Here is a 17536-nt window from a genome sequence, read left to right on the forward strand (position 1 = left end):
TGAGAGTTGAGTCAGCTCTATTGGGCAGACCATGTTGTTTGCATGGCCAGTACCAAACACTTGAAAAGCTGATGGAGCAAAAGATTCAAAGATGTGCCTGAAGTCTCCTTAAAAGTGGTACCATCCCTGCTAACACCAGGGGACTCTGGCCCACAACTGCTCAATGTGGAGAAGGACCATTCAGGATGGTATTGAGAACCGAGTCCATGCATCAGTAACATACAGAAACTTACAAACCATCCATCTGTTGACCCCAACCGCACCTCCTGCCCCATCTGTGGAAGGATCTGTGGCTCCCACATTGGCCTCAGGAACTTACAAGACTGCAGTGGAAGTGAATCCTGCACAGGAACCATCTAAGAAGGAGAATGTAGGAACAGACAACTGGCGATAGCAGAGCCAGCAGTAACAAAGATTCTTGGGGCTGTGGCCTGCACGTGTGGCTCACGTGGCTTCCATTTACAGAGATTCGTATTAGTGACTGGAGTCAGAGGTGGTGGTCCAGCGTTGTGTGTGATTGGAAGTCAAGGACCAGTAGTGTGTCCCAGGGATCCGTGATGGGATCCTTGGGAGTGTGTCATGTTCAAGATTTCAGCTCTAATGGTAAATTAGCAGATGGCAAGAACGGTAGACGTGTCTAATAGACACTCTGACACCCTTCCCCTTGAGGAAGAACTTTTCCCCCAGAAGGTGCTTGGGGTCGGGACCTACCCCCCCCCCAAAAAAAAAACTGCAGGATGTAGATGAGTAGAGTGCTTGAATCGCCGAGGTACAGACCCAGTGCTGCTGGTCTCCGATTTTCCAGACGTTCGACTTGGCACAGGAAGATCCCAGAAAATATGTCGATGGCCGCGCTGCGCCAGCCGAACTCCTCAGGCGACAGAGGAGTCATGGTACCACAGTGTAGTGAGGGGGAGGGGCCTCGGCATCCTCCAGGCTCACAGTGCCCCCCCCCCGAGCAGCAACTGGCGCCGCAGTCCCTAAACTCTGGCCGATCCCTTTAAGACGTTGCGTGGGCTCTGACGTAATCACGCAGCGTGGACGTCAGAGCCGCAGTGTTTACAGGGGAGTGGGTACTGCGCGCGGAGCCCGAGCGGAGGAAAAGCGAGCGCGAGCCGGAGCCCAGCGCGTGAGCCCGAGGCGGGGGGGGGGAGAGCTCGAGCCCAGCGCCGACCCGACGGGAGGGAGAGCGGGAGCCGAGCCCAGCGCCAGCCGACGGACGAGGAGGCCGAGGCTACCGCCGCCATGTACCGGGCCCTCTACACCTTCCACTCGGCCGAACCGCACTCGCTGCACTTCACGGCCGGCGAGAGCTTCGTGATCCTGGAGCGGAGCAACCAGCACTGGTGGCTGGCGTCCAAGAGCAGCACCGGGGAGGTGGGCTATATCCCCGCATCCTACATCCACAAGGACGAGGTGAGCAGCCGCGCATCACATTAGTATTCAGCGGAGCGGCCCTGCCGCCCACTCACCGCACTGAGGCCGGGCCCTGGGCTCCCGGCGCAGGGCTGGCCGCCGGATTCGCGCGTGTGGCAGCTGTGCAGCTTCCCCGCGTTACCGGCAGGCTGCAGGCCCCACGGGGTGTAGGGTACGGTGGGGGTGGGTCATGGGGTGTGGGGTACAGTGGCAGTGGTTATCCGGGGTGTGGGGTACGATGGGGGAAGGACGCGGGGTCTGGGGTATGGTGGACGTGGGGTACAATGGGAGTGGTTACCCGGGTTGTGGGTTGCAGAAGGGGCGTGTTATCCAGGGTTTGGGGTGTCTTAGTGGATTACCCGGGGGTTTGGGGTGCTCTGGGGCAGGTGATCTGGGGTTTTGTCGAGCTATGGTTTGGGGTGTTTGGTGGCGCGGGTGTTCTCTCTGTGTGTAGACAGCTACCTTGGTTTGTTGGAGGGGAGTCAGCAGTGTTGCTGCTGTTGTCAGCGGGCTTCTTGGGGAGAATGTAGTGCGGGTATTGGACACTCCTGGTGGCCGTGAAAGGGCTGGCAGCTTTGATAGGTTTAGCGTGCTGTTTTGAGGTCTTTCTGGGGGCATCGTGGTGTTGGGGTTCTATTGATGAGATCTTGTGGCGTTGCTTGGGTTCCCGGAGCCAGCAATTCTGTTGGAGAACTCGCTGATGTGGGGTGGGATTGTGTTGGATTCTGGGTTGTGCTCCCTTGGTTGTTGAGGGCTGTTTTGTGGTCCAATTGTTTTTTTTAGTGTAGGTGATGGTGAAAATATGAAGGGAGCCTCTTGGGAATTGGAAAGTATGGCAAAGGGGAATGCCTGAGGCTGGGCATGTCGTTTCTCATGTCCTCTTGAGTTTGGTAGATGCGGGTTATGTATTCGTCTAGTTCTGAATGTACATGGTTCCTACACGGGAAAACTATCCATAATTTAAACTCTGGGTAACTTGCCAGTGACACTGATCCCACATTCTTGAGCGAAAGAACAGGAAATCACAGTGAGTACTTGTCTTTCACAGAAATGAAAGAAAGCTGGGAAATTGTTAGGCATAGGGGTTTCTGTTTGTTCATTAGCGGTGTTTTGAACATTTTCTTTTATAACTAAATGTTATATTCAGATTCTGCGTGTGATGTGTTCTACTTTGTGACATTGCTTTTGCCTTTCATAAATGATCTTGTATGCAATGAAATTGTGAGTTGTATTGAGAGAATGAACAATGGCACGTGGGAGATGCACTTAATGATATGCTTAAATCTAAATTGCAGTGCGTCACAGAATCAATACAGTCAAGTTTAATACATCCACTTGCACAAATGGTACATTTACTATTGGATTTACAACAAACATGTTCACTTTGCATAGCTCAAAACCTTTTATCAGGACTTGTGGTGTTCACAACTTAGATACAGTATGCTCACATCTGCAGTCAAGAGAGCATGTGCGTATCAAATATTTTGTACTCAGTATTTTAGTCAAATCAGAAATGAAGTTGCTATTAATGTCGTTATACATTTTGTGAAATGTTTTATCCAGAGCTCACTTATGCATACAGTGCTTGTGAATTATGGTACTTGCACTTGTGTGAAAGAAACACATTTTATTTACTGTCACCAGTGTGATATCCCAACAGTATATTGTTAAAAGTAGAAGTGGGTGATGTACCCAGTATAGAATTACTTTTTTTCTTTGACTTCAATGACCCTGGTTCACTTACAACCTTGCTGTAGTGGCCATTGACACTGCAGTTGGGTGCAATTTATAAGGAGAGTTAAATTGAAGACATTCTTGAATTTGTCAAAGATCTAATTGATTAATGATTAGGGATTTGTTCAGGTTGAAGTTGTACTGGGGGATTGATGGCCAAACTTACATTATGATACTGCATGAATTCTTAAGAGAATGTGCACTCTTCAGTAATGGCTACACGTTTCTGAAAATCCAGTTTCTGTGTTGGAATTTTTGAAAGCACTTGGTTAACACTGTGCTTGAATTAATCTTGCCCCTTATTTTAGTATAGAGCTGTTGTGTTCCGTCAACCCATACAAATCAATTGAAGCTGGAAGTAGCATGTTCAGCATGATTTTTTTTGTATTTCTCTGCATTCTGCAAGTTAATATTCTTAGTTGCTGGCTTTCAAAAAAATTTCAGTTTTTTCTGGCATTGTTTTAAAATTTTATTCTATTAACTTATTTAAGAGTTATAATTTATTTAATTTGCATTGTTGGCTTGCATTTTTTCCTATGTTACTCATTGGCGCTTGATGCAAAGATTTTGTGATTGTGTGTTATCATGAATGGTAAAGATGCATAACATATAGATCAGCTTGGTTTAAAAAAATGATCACAAATAGATACTAAAATTGAAAAGCAAATTGGTTATCTTCTTGAAAGCCCTGTGAAAATCCTTTGGAATTCATAGTTCATGTCAATTGGGATCAATTTGTCTGACATGGATAGGAATTTTGTATTTCATTGAGGATATCTCACTGGTGACAGTGAGTTGCCCATAACTCACAAATGCTGTGAGCCCGAGTGAGTTATGGTAGCCCTTTGCACGAATGTACGCGTTTGCCTGGAACTCCTGGGTCACTGGTGAGGTATTCTGCATTATTCTATGGGAGTGAACACCCTCTTCAATTTTCACACAGTTTTTTCCCCCCAAGTTAAGTCCATAGTGCATGTGATGGGGCTTGGCAGATGCTGTTGTAAAGTTATTCACACATATAGTTATCTCTGTTACTTCTAACAAACATTTTGATGCCTGCAAGTAGTGCCGACATTGTTCACTCTCTTAGAATTAAAAATCCAGATGATGGTGACGTTAAATTTTGACCAAAAATTCATAAGTATGTAATGGTTAAAACTTTAAAGTGGGGGTGAAAAATGTGTCTTATAATGCAAATTTCCCTTTTTTCCCCAAACCAAAAGAAACCAGTCAGCCAGTTCATGATACTTAGTAATTCAAGGGGGAGAATTTCTGATTTTTACTCTTCTCTGATTTCCTATTACTGAAGAGCAAACCCTAACTTTCCCTTCCATCTCCCACCCACCCATTCACCCCCCCCCCCCCCCACTCACCCTTCCGTTTGCTGATTTACTGAATGGAACAACTAATTATCACAGTAATGTTTAATGTTTGGTGTCAATAACTGGCTGGTCTTCTTGAAAGATGAAAGGTAATGTAATGTGTTACTGCCTGAGGTTACTGGGCAGTTGTGAATATTAACCCCTGCTTTAATGTTAAATGTATGCATGTTAAATGTATTTTTACCAAAGTATTGGCTATTATTGCATGTTTTGAATTGATTTAATTTATCAGTATTCTACTTCTGTTCTGTGAACATTTAATAATCTGTTAAATCGTATTTTAACTTTTTTTTCCAAACTGTGCTATTTTCCATCTACATATCTTCATCTTTTTGTTTTTGTTGAATATTTTTCCACTTCCAACTTCAAGCAGGTTTAAAGTTGTTTTAAATTGGCATTAGTAAATACTCCTTAGAAGTGAGGTGCTGTATAGTTTTCACAGCGCCGACATCAGCTGGTACAAGACCATGAATCTTGGATATCATGTGAAATTCAGGAGATCTGGTAATGTTCAGATGAGCCTCAAAGACCTGGATTATAAATGCCATTGGCACAAGAATTACGAAGATAACACGTCATTACTGGTTTACCATTCATTCTGTGATTGTCATTCAGACCAGTTTTAAGGGCACAGAGCTAAATGTCGAATGCAGCCGTCAGTATGTTAAGGGATTGTTTGAATGCTGGGTACATATTTGTCATTGCCAAGTAATACTATGATAGTAGAAAACAGTTTGTTTTCATTGTGTGGAGGAAACATTTTGAGGATTGCAGTGGTTCTCTTTTTTAAAAAAAACACACAGTATGTGAACAGTAATGGAAAGGAGGGGAATATTATCTGTTTTCTTTGTGTGACTTTTATTTGACGTTTGTATTTTAGTTTCAATGGAATTTTCTGGTTGACAGCAAATGCTGGAACTGCTCAGTAAACAATTACCTTCATACTGCTCTTCAAGCACAAAATTGAGATCGGATAAGACTACCCGAGATCATTGTTGTAAATCGCTATAGTGCTAGTGTGTTCCTGTCGTGGATGTACATATTAAATTGTTTTTACAGATGGGCATTCTCATTGTTGAAATTGCTTAATGTATTTTGCAGTATGTTCTGCCATTGGAAATATAGGTGCATGAAATGTGCCATTGAGTTAAGGTTTAAATTCTCTGCACTGTAAACTCAAGGAACTTGTCCTTTGCAGTCCATGTATTATATGATGATTCTCTGGTCACCAAGGGATTGCTTGCTGCTATTGAGTACTAAGCTTGGAATGCAGTGCTTGGAAGTTGTTCTAAAGTCAGTACGTTTTAACCCCAGCTTTCAGTTAATTAGAATGATAGCTATGTCTGCCTAGTTTTCTGATGTAGCAGCAGTGTATTTTTTTTAAGTGCTTCCAAACTGTTGGAGGGTACTTTTCTCTTAATATAAACCCAATTCCTTATGTTTTATGTCTTTGGTGTGATACTAGTTTTCACGCTGTTCTTAGATTTTTAAATGGTTATTAATGTGAACGTCCGTGAGTAACTGAGTATCTGTATCCTAGGATTGATTTCTTGTCTCATTTGACTTTGATTTTACTGTAGTGGCAGCAGTAAGGGTGCTAAATTGCTCCTTGTACCCCTTAGTTAAGGAGAGGAAACTATTCTGATAAATATCAAGAGCTCTGGATTTTTGGGTGTATGTGTTTGGCTTGACTGAATAGCACTTACTGAAGTGATTGCTAAAATCAAATACTGGCAAATTGTACTGCCTTTTGTAGTATATTACAATACTAATTATTTGGGCAAGATGCAGCCTGGCAAGAAGTCGGTAACTAAGGATCAGTGATGGTTGTTGAGAAGTGTAAAAAAATTTTGATATCAACATAAGCTATACTGGAAATGTTGTTGACCAATACACTGAACTGTAGACACTGAGAGATTTAGATAATGAAGACAAACTTTTTTTTGTCTGTGATCAATTGAAAGGCAGTTATGTTTGGGCATTTGGAGTTTAACTTTCATTATTTACATACTGATAAAGCTTTTATGTTATAATACAATTGTGACAAAGTTAAATATGCCTTGACTTGGAGTATGTAAAGGAAGAGTAATGTGAAGTTGTTCTTTTGTGAGCTGAAGTCAATTACGTTCAATTAGTGATGATTGCATAAGCCTAAGGATAGTGATTTGTAATTTATACTTGCACAATTCTTGCATTTAATTTTCTACGAAAGAAAGAACTTTATATAGCATTGCATTACATGTTTCATGATACTACGTACTTTTTTTTATAAAATAGATTAAATGGTGCCCTTGAAGGTACAGTAGGAATCGTATGATTTGAATTGTAGTTTTCTTCAAGAAAATTCATATTTAGAAATTCAATAGGCCTGTTGTTCTACTGGTATTTCAGTCCTTGAATGTAAACAACCTGACCTGTAGCACCAGACCATGTGGCATCATTAGATTGTTGATCTGTGAATATAGTAAATTCACAGTGAAATCAAATAACCTAAAGATCAAATAACCTAAAGTAATTCTCTCATGGGTGCCCATTCTTGTGGCTTTAATCAGCAGTCATTTCTCTGCATCATGCTCAAAATTAACTAGATGAAGAACTTGCAGTAAAGCCTTCATTTCCTGATAAACCAGTTGAATGAAATTTGTAATGAAGAGTTTAACAATTCATGGTAGATATAATAAGCCCTGGTTTCACTTTTCTTGTTAGGGGCAAATTGCAATTTGAAGTTTGTAGCCCATTTCACAGTAATTGTCTATCACTCTTAGGCTCCAGAGTTCTCTGCTCCTGAAAAATAACTGATTTGTTTTTCTATGTACCATGTAAAAAGAGGAACTCATTCAGACCATCAAGCCTATGGCTGTTCTTTTTGATCATGTCTGATCTGTACTTCAGTTCTATTTACTCACCTTTTGGTCTGTATATCTGGCAGTTGTATGTCAGAAGACCTTGGTGCTGTTTCACTTACAGCTGCACTTGTATTATCCTGAATTCTCAATGGTCACTTTTCTGTGTTGTTGACATTAATTGGATAATATAATCTACACTTGAAAGCCCATTCTGCAGGTCTTGTCACAGCACTGATTTTTGAGCGAGTTTAATTCTCACTCTACAATTGTATTCATTTCATTGCCATTGAGGATGACATCAAAGTTTTTAGGTCAGTTAAATTTGTACAAATGTCTCCTAATAGACCTGTTCTGCAGCATAGATGTTAGGTAGTCTCTGGGAATATTTGGGATGCTTCTGTGCTTGTTGAGTTTTGATGCTGCCTGCTTCTAGAAATGAAACCAGTAAATTAGTTCTGGTACCCATTATTTCAGGACAGCTATGATTTCAATCCTTTTACAAGAGGCAAAGGACAACCTTTCCAACTAATCTTGGGGATTTTTGGAATATTCTCATTTTATTGTAGGTTGCAGTTTTTAATATTAATCTCTAGTAATGTGCAAACTGTACTTGAAGGTTCTAACTCCAATAAATTTATCTTGCATTACATGTATGGAAAGTTGTATGCAAATAGACCACATATGTCACTAGATTTGACATGCAATATGGGGATTTATTCTGCTTTCAAATGAAGATTTTGGGTGGGTAAAGAAGTACCACTAAATCTGAGGAGATAATTAGTAGGCAAATGTACCAAAAAGTCAAAACAATTTCAGATGCTGGAAATCTGAAATGAAATGCTAGAAACACTCTACAGGTCAGGTAGCAGCTGTGGAAAGAGAAACAGTTAATGTTTCAGGTCGAAGATCCTTCTGAATTTCAAAAGGTCTGCAGGCTGAAATATTAACTTCTGGCAACACAGCAGGAGTTGCTTGATTTGCTGTGTTTTTCCAGCATTTTCTGTTTTTATTTTAAGTACACCAATATAATGTGGGAACAGACAGCATATTTTGAAAGTTTCTTTCACCAATTATTATAGAAATGAGTTCTGATTTATTTTTACAAGAGTGCAACTTAAGTCTGAAAAATCTACATTGTATTCGTGGGAAATGTAGCTTTTGAAATTAGGCCCAACTAATATTCCAAGTTGTAGCACAAGTGGCTTTTATATCTACGAAAACAACCCATGATTAAGCCTAAATGTCCACCAGTTAACTTTGTTTGTAGATTTTCTTGACTTCCTGAATGCGTGGAGGAAATGCGTGCTGGAATAGAACGGGAAATATGCATGTCAGAGCTTTGAATCTTGGCCTGCTGGCTTAAAATTACAGTGTAGGTAAGGACAGTGTTGCTGCAAACAGTTTAATGAGCACATTTTGTGAAGCATTGTTTTGTGGTCACTTGTGCTTGCGGTTCCTTGCTGTCTGTATTGAAAAAGAGTTGTGAATTTTATTTTATAATGTAGGCTGCGGTCAGCTGTAATCAGGGCTTGAACTGTTGTTTAGTTTTGATCTTTTTTTGGTGGTGTTGGGGACTTGAGGAAGCTTTGCAGCTGCAATGGGGAAAAGACTGCTGAAGCATATGAGAATCGACAAATGTATTCGTTGACAAGATGAGCCACTTTGGAGGAACTCAGCAAGGCTGTGGAAGGACCAGCTGGTTGTGATGTGCAGTTGTGACGCTAAAAGGGTGCAAGTTAAGTTTTGAAAGGTAAGAGGAAAATAAAATATAGTGTTTTTAAATGTGTTTTTATTCCTTTCAATGAAACTTAAATAGTATTGTGGGATTGTAAAGGGTTTGAAGGAGAACATAAAACTTGATGCATTCATTGTAAGCTTTTTAGTTTTCAGTGAACATGGCAGATCTGGCAATTTAGGTTATAGAATGAGAAATTCCAGGGTTATAGATTACGGCAGTTATTAATTAATGGTAATGGATATGATATTGTGAAAGGGTTGTGAAGCATTATGTTGAAATTGATTATTCTGATTGTGAAAGTTTTTTTAGTGTTTGGAAGTATGTGGTTAAATAATAGAAAATTAGCTGTTGATTGGATAAAGGTAGCAAACATGTTTTTTGTTTTTGTTTTAATTTTGTTCAGATAGATAGCATTGTGCGTGTTTTAGTTTTCAGTTTCTAACTTTCTGCTATTTGTAATAATTACTAGTTTCAGGAATCCATTCCAAACCTCAGGCTATGTTGATGTTATTTGGATGGTTTAAATTTTGTAGCTTTCCTAGAATGAGTGTCTATGGTTATTATGCTTCTAATTTAACTCATTTAGGATTGGTTTTGAATTGTAAGAATAGAAAGCTTCAGGTGCTTTTTAGTTAGGAGTCTATACCTGTATTGAGTTATTAGTGGAAAAGCCAGCAGATGAAATCAATCAAATTATTTAAAAAGCAATTCACCACAAGAGGAAAGGATAAAAACACATTTAAAAAGTATCATTCTTTTATTTAAGCATTTCGTATTTTATTTTTAACTTCCATGTTTCACATTTTTCCAGTTTGGATGGACATACAATGCATCGCTCTATTTTAGAATTGTTTCACCGTAACACTACAAGATCACATGAGGTAATAATTTTGATTTTTTTTAAAAAGCTTTTAAGTTAGTTTTAAAAATGATCTTTTGAAATGCAATTTCCCCATCTTTCATTTGCAGAATGCTGTGGGGGATTGTGCTAATGGTCATGAAATTGATGAAGATGAAGACAAAGACAAAAGTGGTGATAATTATGCAAGTTGTTTTGATGATGAAATGAAGGAAAGTTCTGACTTCGATTATGGAACAATGAAAAAGTGTAAAGGAAGTAACTGTGGGCTCAAATCATGGATTCAAATGGACCCACGGCTCTTTTGTTTTCTATATGACGAGCAGCAGAACAAGTGCTATTGCAAGTAAGCATAAAGTATTTAAATAGCAAGTAAGCATAAATATTTAACAACAATACTTGAACATTCATTGTTCAGATTATGCACAAAATACTCTTGATGTGTTCTGTTTTAGAGTTTGTGTTGATAATAGCATTACTGACACAGAGTGGACAAGTGGTAGGTCTCCGCCACAAGGTGGGTGGAAAAAAGATTACTTACTTCGTCACCTGGCCAGTAGAGAACACCTTCAAGCACTGTCGGTCCCAATAAGTGCAGCCAACTGGGAGAAGGCACTACTTACTGATGCTCTGAATAGTGACACAAAAGAGGATGTTGTCCACCTCCTCAGAAATGTTCTGTGGTTAATCAAGGAACAGTTACCCATTTCCAAAGCTAAAAGCCTACACAGGTAAAGACTGTTTTCATAAACTTCTTTTGTTTCTGTATTGTTTTTGTCTTTGTCTCATGTTAATTTTTCATTTTAGGTTAATAGAAAGCCATGGTGTGTCATTGGGTAGACGCCACAGAAGTAAAAATTACAGCTGGCAGTTTGTTGCAGCTCTTAATGAACCTGTTGAGGCAGAAAACTTAATGGCATTAAAACAAGCAAGGGTTCATTCTCTGATTGTTGATGAAAGTTCAGATATTGCCACTGAAAAGCACCTGATGATGTACACAAAATTTCTTGCAAAGGTAAGTCTTAATTTACCTACACTATAGGGAATTATTATTGGTGCAGCTTCAGTATCTATTCAGCTGAAAGCTCAAAAAATGTCTGCTCCTGCCAACTACAAATATTACTTTCAAAGTGAGATTCGCCATGAGTACATGGTTGTAACTTTCAATCATGGGTTATTTTCTCAGATGGATTTTAATAAAATTTCAAGCAAGTTTCCTGGGTCGCTCTATGGATCTAAAGTGGTGGACTGACACCTATGTTCCAAGACAGTTTTTCAGTAAAAGATGAATAGTTGTTTGTGTTAATGCCTCACATGAATTATCTTATTTCCATATTTTCAGCCAGGTACTTGACATACTAAGGAGAAAGATTTAACTGTCAACTTGACTGAACGTGATAATTTCTGACCTTCAATTCCAACTGCACAATTTAATATGGGGTTTTGCACATGAAAATTCAAAATGGTGTGCTCTCAATAGTTTTTTGTTTCCCCTCTCATTGATACTGGGTACTCTTTAAAATTCCAATATCTGGAGCAAACACCGGTGTCATACAACTTTTGCCCTTTGTGAGAACTTGCACTGCAATTGTCTCTGGTTTCTAGCAGCCCTTTCTGCAAGCATGACCTTGATCCCACAAGCCCACTGCCCCTGTTTTGTCACTCTCTCTAATGACTATCTCTATTTGTAAAAGTTTATATAAATGATCAAGTCCCTCTTGCTATTTAAAGGTCCAGTGGACATATTCTAGCCTGTCCAACCTTTTCTCATAAGACAAACTGCCCACTTCATGTATTAATCTTGTAAACTTTCTCTGAATGCTTCCAGTGTACTAATGTCCTTCCTGAAGTAAGGACACCATAGTGCTCCAGATAACTGAAATATGACCTTCCCACTTTTTACTTGGCTCCTCTCAGAACAAACAATAACCTTCTGTTGGTTTTCCTGTGTGTAGTTGCACCTGTTTCATAGTCATTTTCAAATCGTGCCTTGGGGAACCCAGATCCCTGTACATTCTTGGAGCAGCTCAATTCCTCGCCATTTAGATAACATCTTGTTGCTATTTTTCCAGCCAAAATGGAAAATTTCACATTTCTCAATATTTGCTAGTTTCTTGCACATTGATTTGCATTCCTTCGTGTCCTCATCGCAACTTGCTTTCTTACCTCTCTTTGGTATTGAATCCGTCGTCAATTATCCCACCAAAGTCAGGAGAGTTCATAGAATTCCAATAATTGCAATGCCCTTCAGAATCTTGTACCTATATTGTGAAGCAATATTGACTCATTTCAAATGTAGTTGTAGTAGGAGAACTTGTTCCCAGTCCTCTGCTGTATTTTAGGTTGACTTGCCTATGTTTCTCTCTCCTTTTGGAAACTGGACATGATTGTGAATTTGTTTAGGTAGCAGCTACGGGCTTCATTGCCAAGTATTGACTAAGTCAGAATTTAGCTCAGCCTAAACAAGTTATTGGTTCTGTTTAGGGATTTTATGGCTGTAACATCAAACTTGTGTGATACATGGGAGATGAAGATAGGAAAAACCTCCATTTAGCCCCTTAAACCTGGTTTCAGTCCTATGCTTGCACTTGATGCATTAACCCCATCCCTTGCCACATCAAGTTGTCTCCAGCCATCTTAATTTCTTTTTGCCTCTACTGCTCTCCTGGCAGACTATTCCATACATTTATTGCAAAGAAGAGAAGCTCTTCCTGATTGAACTTTTACTTCATGAAATTGGAAGCTTCAGCATCTTTGGAGCAGGCTGGCATTGCCCATGTTCTTTAGGGCAAAATTGGATGATATTTCTGAGGCATTACCATCAGAATGTTGGAAGCATCTCCACATGGCCTCAGCTGGAAGCATCTGTCCTTTTTAACTAGTCTGGGTAAATATTCATTAAATGTAAAAGTTAATTACAGCATAGTCTGTAATGAAGCAGCTTTAAGTTTCTTCAGATAATTGTTGTATCTTTAATATTTTAAGCTGCTTGTTTTGTCTTTATTCATCACATAAATGCTTAAGTGCTGTGTTAGGTTAGGGAATTATGTCCAAACAAGTGATGGTGTACATCCCTTGTACTAGCTTGGCTGCTTTGAGTACCAGTAGGGATTAACTTTAATGGTTTTATGATTAATCTATCTAGCTCTGTGTACTACTGCAGTTCTGAGCTAGCCTTCCAAGTTTCAATCATAATGTTATACAAATACATAAATGTTATAAGGTATAAACAGATTGCTCAGGTAATTTGATCCAGGGTTGTTGTTTATCCTCTGTTTAACAACTCGCTGTGAAGTTACCCACAGTGTATGCACATCCCTTTGGTCATTTTCTATCACTTTTATTCAATCTAATCATGAATGTTTATGCCTCTTTATATTTTAAGTATGTGTCAGGTTCCCATAAATCTGTTTTAAAGCCAGGTTTTCAAGTCTTGTCTTCAATATGGAGTGAAATATTGGTAATACTGTTTGGTAATCCAAAGCATACAGTTGGAGCAAATCTGTTGACAGTATGCAACATCACATGAACGATTAATCCACATGGTGCTCTGGTACTGCATAGATACTTGCATTTCTTCAGTTCTATTGACTTGTACAATTGCATTGGCTTTGAGGGATACTCAATCTTTGAATGTGGCCTTGAAGTCTGAAAAACTGAGCAGCAGCAGTTCACAACATCTAGTATGGTGTAATCAAGACAAACTGTTGTTGGATCTTGTGTGGGAGGGCTTAGCTTGGAAGTGAAATAATCCAAATGGGTTTGTTTCTTGAGGTCATTGGCATGATGGAGAGAGCAGTATCTAGTGATGTTACTTATAGTCTTGAAGGAATTTAATAGATTTTCAAAACACATTGGCAGAAGTAATTGAGAACTGGAAGTAGAGGTATCCTTGTAAGATGGGCTAGCAACTGAAAAACAAAAACTGAAATCTGAAATAAAGTGATGCTGGAAACACTCAGCAGGTTGGGGTACTTTTGTGGAAAGAGGAACAGAGTTAACATTTTGAGTCATAGACTCTTCGTCAGAACTGTTACATTTGTATGGGTTTAATGGGCAGCTTGGTATTGTCAATAAATGCCAAATCAGCTCTTTGCTGAAATCTGGCCTCAATAACTAGTGTTAATAATTAATCACAGCAGTTTGTGATTATACATCCTCCTCTGGTTACGAATGGCCGACTTATGGACAACCTGTACATGTGGGTGAGTGTTTGGAAGACCGGCAGGATGGATTTTCTGGCTGCAGGCGTCTTCTGCCATGTGCAAACTCTGTTCGCGACAATATCATTGCATCTCAAAGAGAAATCTGGATGTGTTAGATACCCTGGTTTAACTACACTTGTCCTTGGTTGTCCTGTGTTTTTATTTAAGTAAATTGCCAGTGGCTACATTTCCGGCTTGCTGACTGCTCGGGTTGTGAAAAGTTCTCAGGAACAGAGCTCTGCTGTGACCCAGGGAGGATCTGTATCTGAATGTTAGCTTCTCTTGGTGCATAATGGCTTCCATGGTGGATTGAAAATGGGAGAGATTTACTTAGCTTCTCTATAAGCAACTGAGAAATTGGCCTGTAGGATTTCGGGTCATCATCAGACTTTCTCATCATAATGATTTTTTTTTTGCTTCGGGCCATTCTTTTCAGGGACCTATTTGGAGGCATGTATGTTGCTGTAGAGATTCACAATCCAAGTTCATGAAAGCAATCTCTAAATCTTAAACTTCAGGAAGGCTGCATTAGTGCTTGGTGTTCTCCCAGGCTTTGTTCCAGGGAAGGTGGGACCCGTTCCAACGGGACAGTTTGCACCTGAACTGGAGGGGAACTAACATACTTGCTGGTAGGTTTGCTAGTGCTGCTCTGGGGGCGGGGTTTAAACTACATTTGCAGGGGGAGGGGGACCAGACTGTTAGAGCAGTTAGTGAGGTGGAGGAAGTTAAAGGTCATGCGAGGACTGCATGTATAGACAGAAACCAAAGGTTTGTACGTGATAGAAATGTTCTTGGGTGCATCTATTTCAATGCAAGGAGTATTGTAGGTAAGGCAGATGAGCTTAGGGTGTGGACTGACATGTGGGATTATGATATTATTGCTATTAGTGAGACTTGGTTGCAGGAGGGGCGGGACTGGCAGCTTAATGTTCCGGGGTTCCATTGTTTCAGATGTGATAGAGTGGGGAGGGATGAAAGGGGGGAGGAGTGGCATTATTAGTCAGGGAAAATATCACAGTTGTGCGGAGACAGGACAGCCCGGAGGGTTCGTCTACTGAGGCCATAATGGGTGGAGCTGAGGAATAGGAAAGGTGTGACCACAGTAATAGGGTTGTGTTATAGACTACCCAATAGTCAGAATTGGAGGAACAAATCTGTAGAGGGGTAGCAGACAGAAACAAAGTTGTAATAGTAGGGGATTTTAACTTTCCACATATTGACTGGGACTCCCGCACTGTGAAAAGGCTGGATGGCTTGGAGCTTGTCAAATGTGTTCAGGAAAGTTTCTTAAATCAATATATAGAGGTACCAATGAGAGAGAATGCAATACTTGATCTCCTTTTAGGGAACCTATTATCTTAGGAAGGATGTACTGATGTTGGAGAGGGTTCAGAAAAGATTTGAGGATGATTCCTGCAATGAAAGGGCTTACTTATGATGAGCGTTTGTCGGCTCTTGGACTGTACTCACTGGAATACAGAAGAATGAGAGGGGACCTCATAGAAACATTTAGAATGTTGAAACTACTGGACAGAGTAGATGTGGTTAAGCTGTTTCTCTTGGTGGGTGAGTCCAGGACTAGAGGGCACAATCTTAGAATTAGAGGGTACTGGTTTAAAACAGAAATGAGGAGAAATTTCTTTAGCCAGAAGGTAGTGAAATTATGGAATTCTTTGCCACGTACAGCTGTGGAGGCCCAATCATTGGGGGCATTTAAGGAGAAGATTGATAGGTATCTAATTAGTCAAGGTATCGAGGGATATGGGGATAAGGCTGGAAATTGGGGCTAGATAGGAATAGTTTTAGTTTAGCTCATGGAGCAGACTCGATGGGCCAAATGGCCCACTTCTGCTCCTTTGTCTTGTGAACCAGACAGGTCAGGTGGCAGAAGTATATGTAGGTGAACATTTTGGGTCTAGTGACCATAATGTCATTAGTTTCAAGCTAATTATGGTTAAGGATAGGTCTGGTCCACGAGTTGAGGTTCTAAATTGGAGAAAGGCCAATTTTGTGGAAATGAGAAAGGATCTAGGAAACTGGATTGGGATAAGTTCTTTTCTGGCAAGGATGTGTTCAGTAAGTGGAAGGCCTTCAAAGGTGAAATTTTGAGAGTGCAGAGTTTGCATGTTCCTGCCAGGATTAAAGGAAAAGTTAACAAGCATAAGGAACCTTGGTTTTCAAGGGATATTGACAATCTGGTTAAGAAAAAGAGAGGGGTGTATAGCAGGTATAGGCAACTAGGAATAAGTGAGGTACTTGAAGAGTATAGAAAAAGTAAGAAAATACTAAAGGAAATCAGGAAGGCAAAACATGAGGTTGCTTTGGCAGATAATGTGAAGGTAAACCCGAAGGGTTTCTACAAGTATATTAAGAGTAAAAGGATAGTAAGGGACAAAATTGGTCCCCTAGAAGATCAGAGTGGTCGTCTATGTGTGGAGCCTCAGGAGATGGGGGAGATCTTAAACAGTTTTTTTGCATCAGTATTTACTCAGGAAACTGGCATAGTGGATATGGAAGGAAGGGAAACGAGCAGTAGTGTCATGGAACATATAGAGATTAAAGGGAGGAGGTGCTTGCTGCCTTACAGCAAATAAAGGTAGATAAATCCCCTGGGCCTGACATGATATTTCCTCAGACCTTGAGAGAGACTAGTGTAGAAATTGCAGGGGCCCTGGCAGATGTATTTAAAATGTCCTTAGCCACGGGTGCGGTGCCGGAGGACTGGAGGGTAGCTCATGTTGTTCTGTTGTTTTAAAAAAGGCTCTAAAAGTAAACCAGGTAATTACAGGCCAGTGAGCCTGACATCAGAGTAGGTAAATTATTGGAAGGTGTTCTGAGAAATCAGATGTACAAGTATTTGGACAAGCTTTGTGCGTGGTAGGTCGTGTTTAATGAATCTTGTAGAGTTTTTCGAGGAGGTTACCAAGAAAGTAGATGAAAGAAGGGCTGTGGATGTTGTCTACATGGACTTTAGTAAGGCCTTTGACAAGATCCCACATGGGAGGTTAGTTAAGAAGGTTCAGACACAAGGTATCCATGGAGAGGTTGTAAACTGGATTTGAAATTGACTGTGTGGGAGAAGACAGAGTGGTAGTGGATGATTGTTTCTCAGACAGGAGGCCTGTGACTAGTGGTGTGCCTCAGGGATCTGTGCTGGGTCCATTGTTGTTTGTTGTCTATATCAATGATCTCAATGATAATGTGGTAAATTGGATCAGCAAGTTTGCTGATGACACTATGATTGGAGGCGTTGTGGACAGTGAGGAAGACTTTCAAAGCTTGCAGAGGGATCTGGACCAACTGGAAAAATGGGCCAGAAAATGGCAGATGGAATTTAATGCAGACAAGTGTGAGGT

General features: G+C 40.4%; 1 protein-coding gene across 7 annotated transcripts in view; it reads left to right on the plus strand.

Annotated features, from left to right (window-relative positions):
- The first annotated feature begins 1052 nt into the window (after positions 1-1052).
- Positions 1053-17536, plus strand: part of LOC127571565 (NCK-interacting protein with SH3 domain-like) — a 209850-nt gene continuing 193366 nt past the window's right edge. For 3 of the 7 annotated variants that reach the window (XM_052018059.1, XM_052018063.1, XM_052018065.1), the window contains exons 1-5: positions 1276-1416; positions 9928-9997; positions 10086-10321; positions 10431-10706; positions 10783-10990. In XM_052018059.1, coding sequence (XP_051874019.1) covers positions 9944-9997; positions 10086-10321; positions 10431-10706; positions 10783-10990 — 774 coding nt within the window. In that variant the 5' untranslated portion in view covers positions 1276-1416; positions 9928-9943. Of the gene's footprint in view, positions 1417-8958; positions 9129-9927; positions 9998-10085; positions 10322-10430; positions 10707-10782; positions 10991-17536 lie in introns of all 7 variants that reach the window. The other 4 variants (XM_052018062.1, XM_052018064.1, XM_052018060.1 and 1 more) reach the window with 3 other exon arrangements.

Source organism: Pristis pectinata, chromosome 6, assembly GCF_009764475.1.
Source record: "Pristis pectinata isolate sPriPec2 chromosome 6, sPriPec2.1.pri, whole genome shotgun sequence".
NCBI lineage: Eukaryota > Metazoa > Chordata > Chondrichthyes > Rhinopristiformes > Pristidae > Pristis > Pristis pectinata.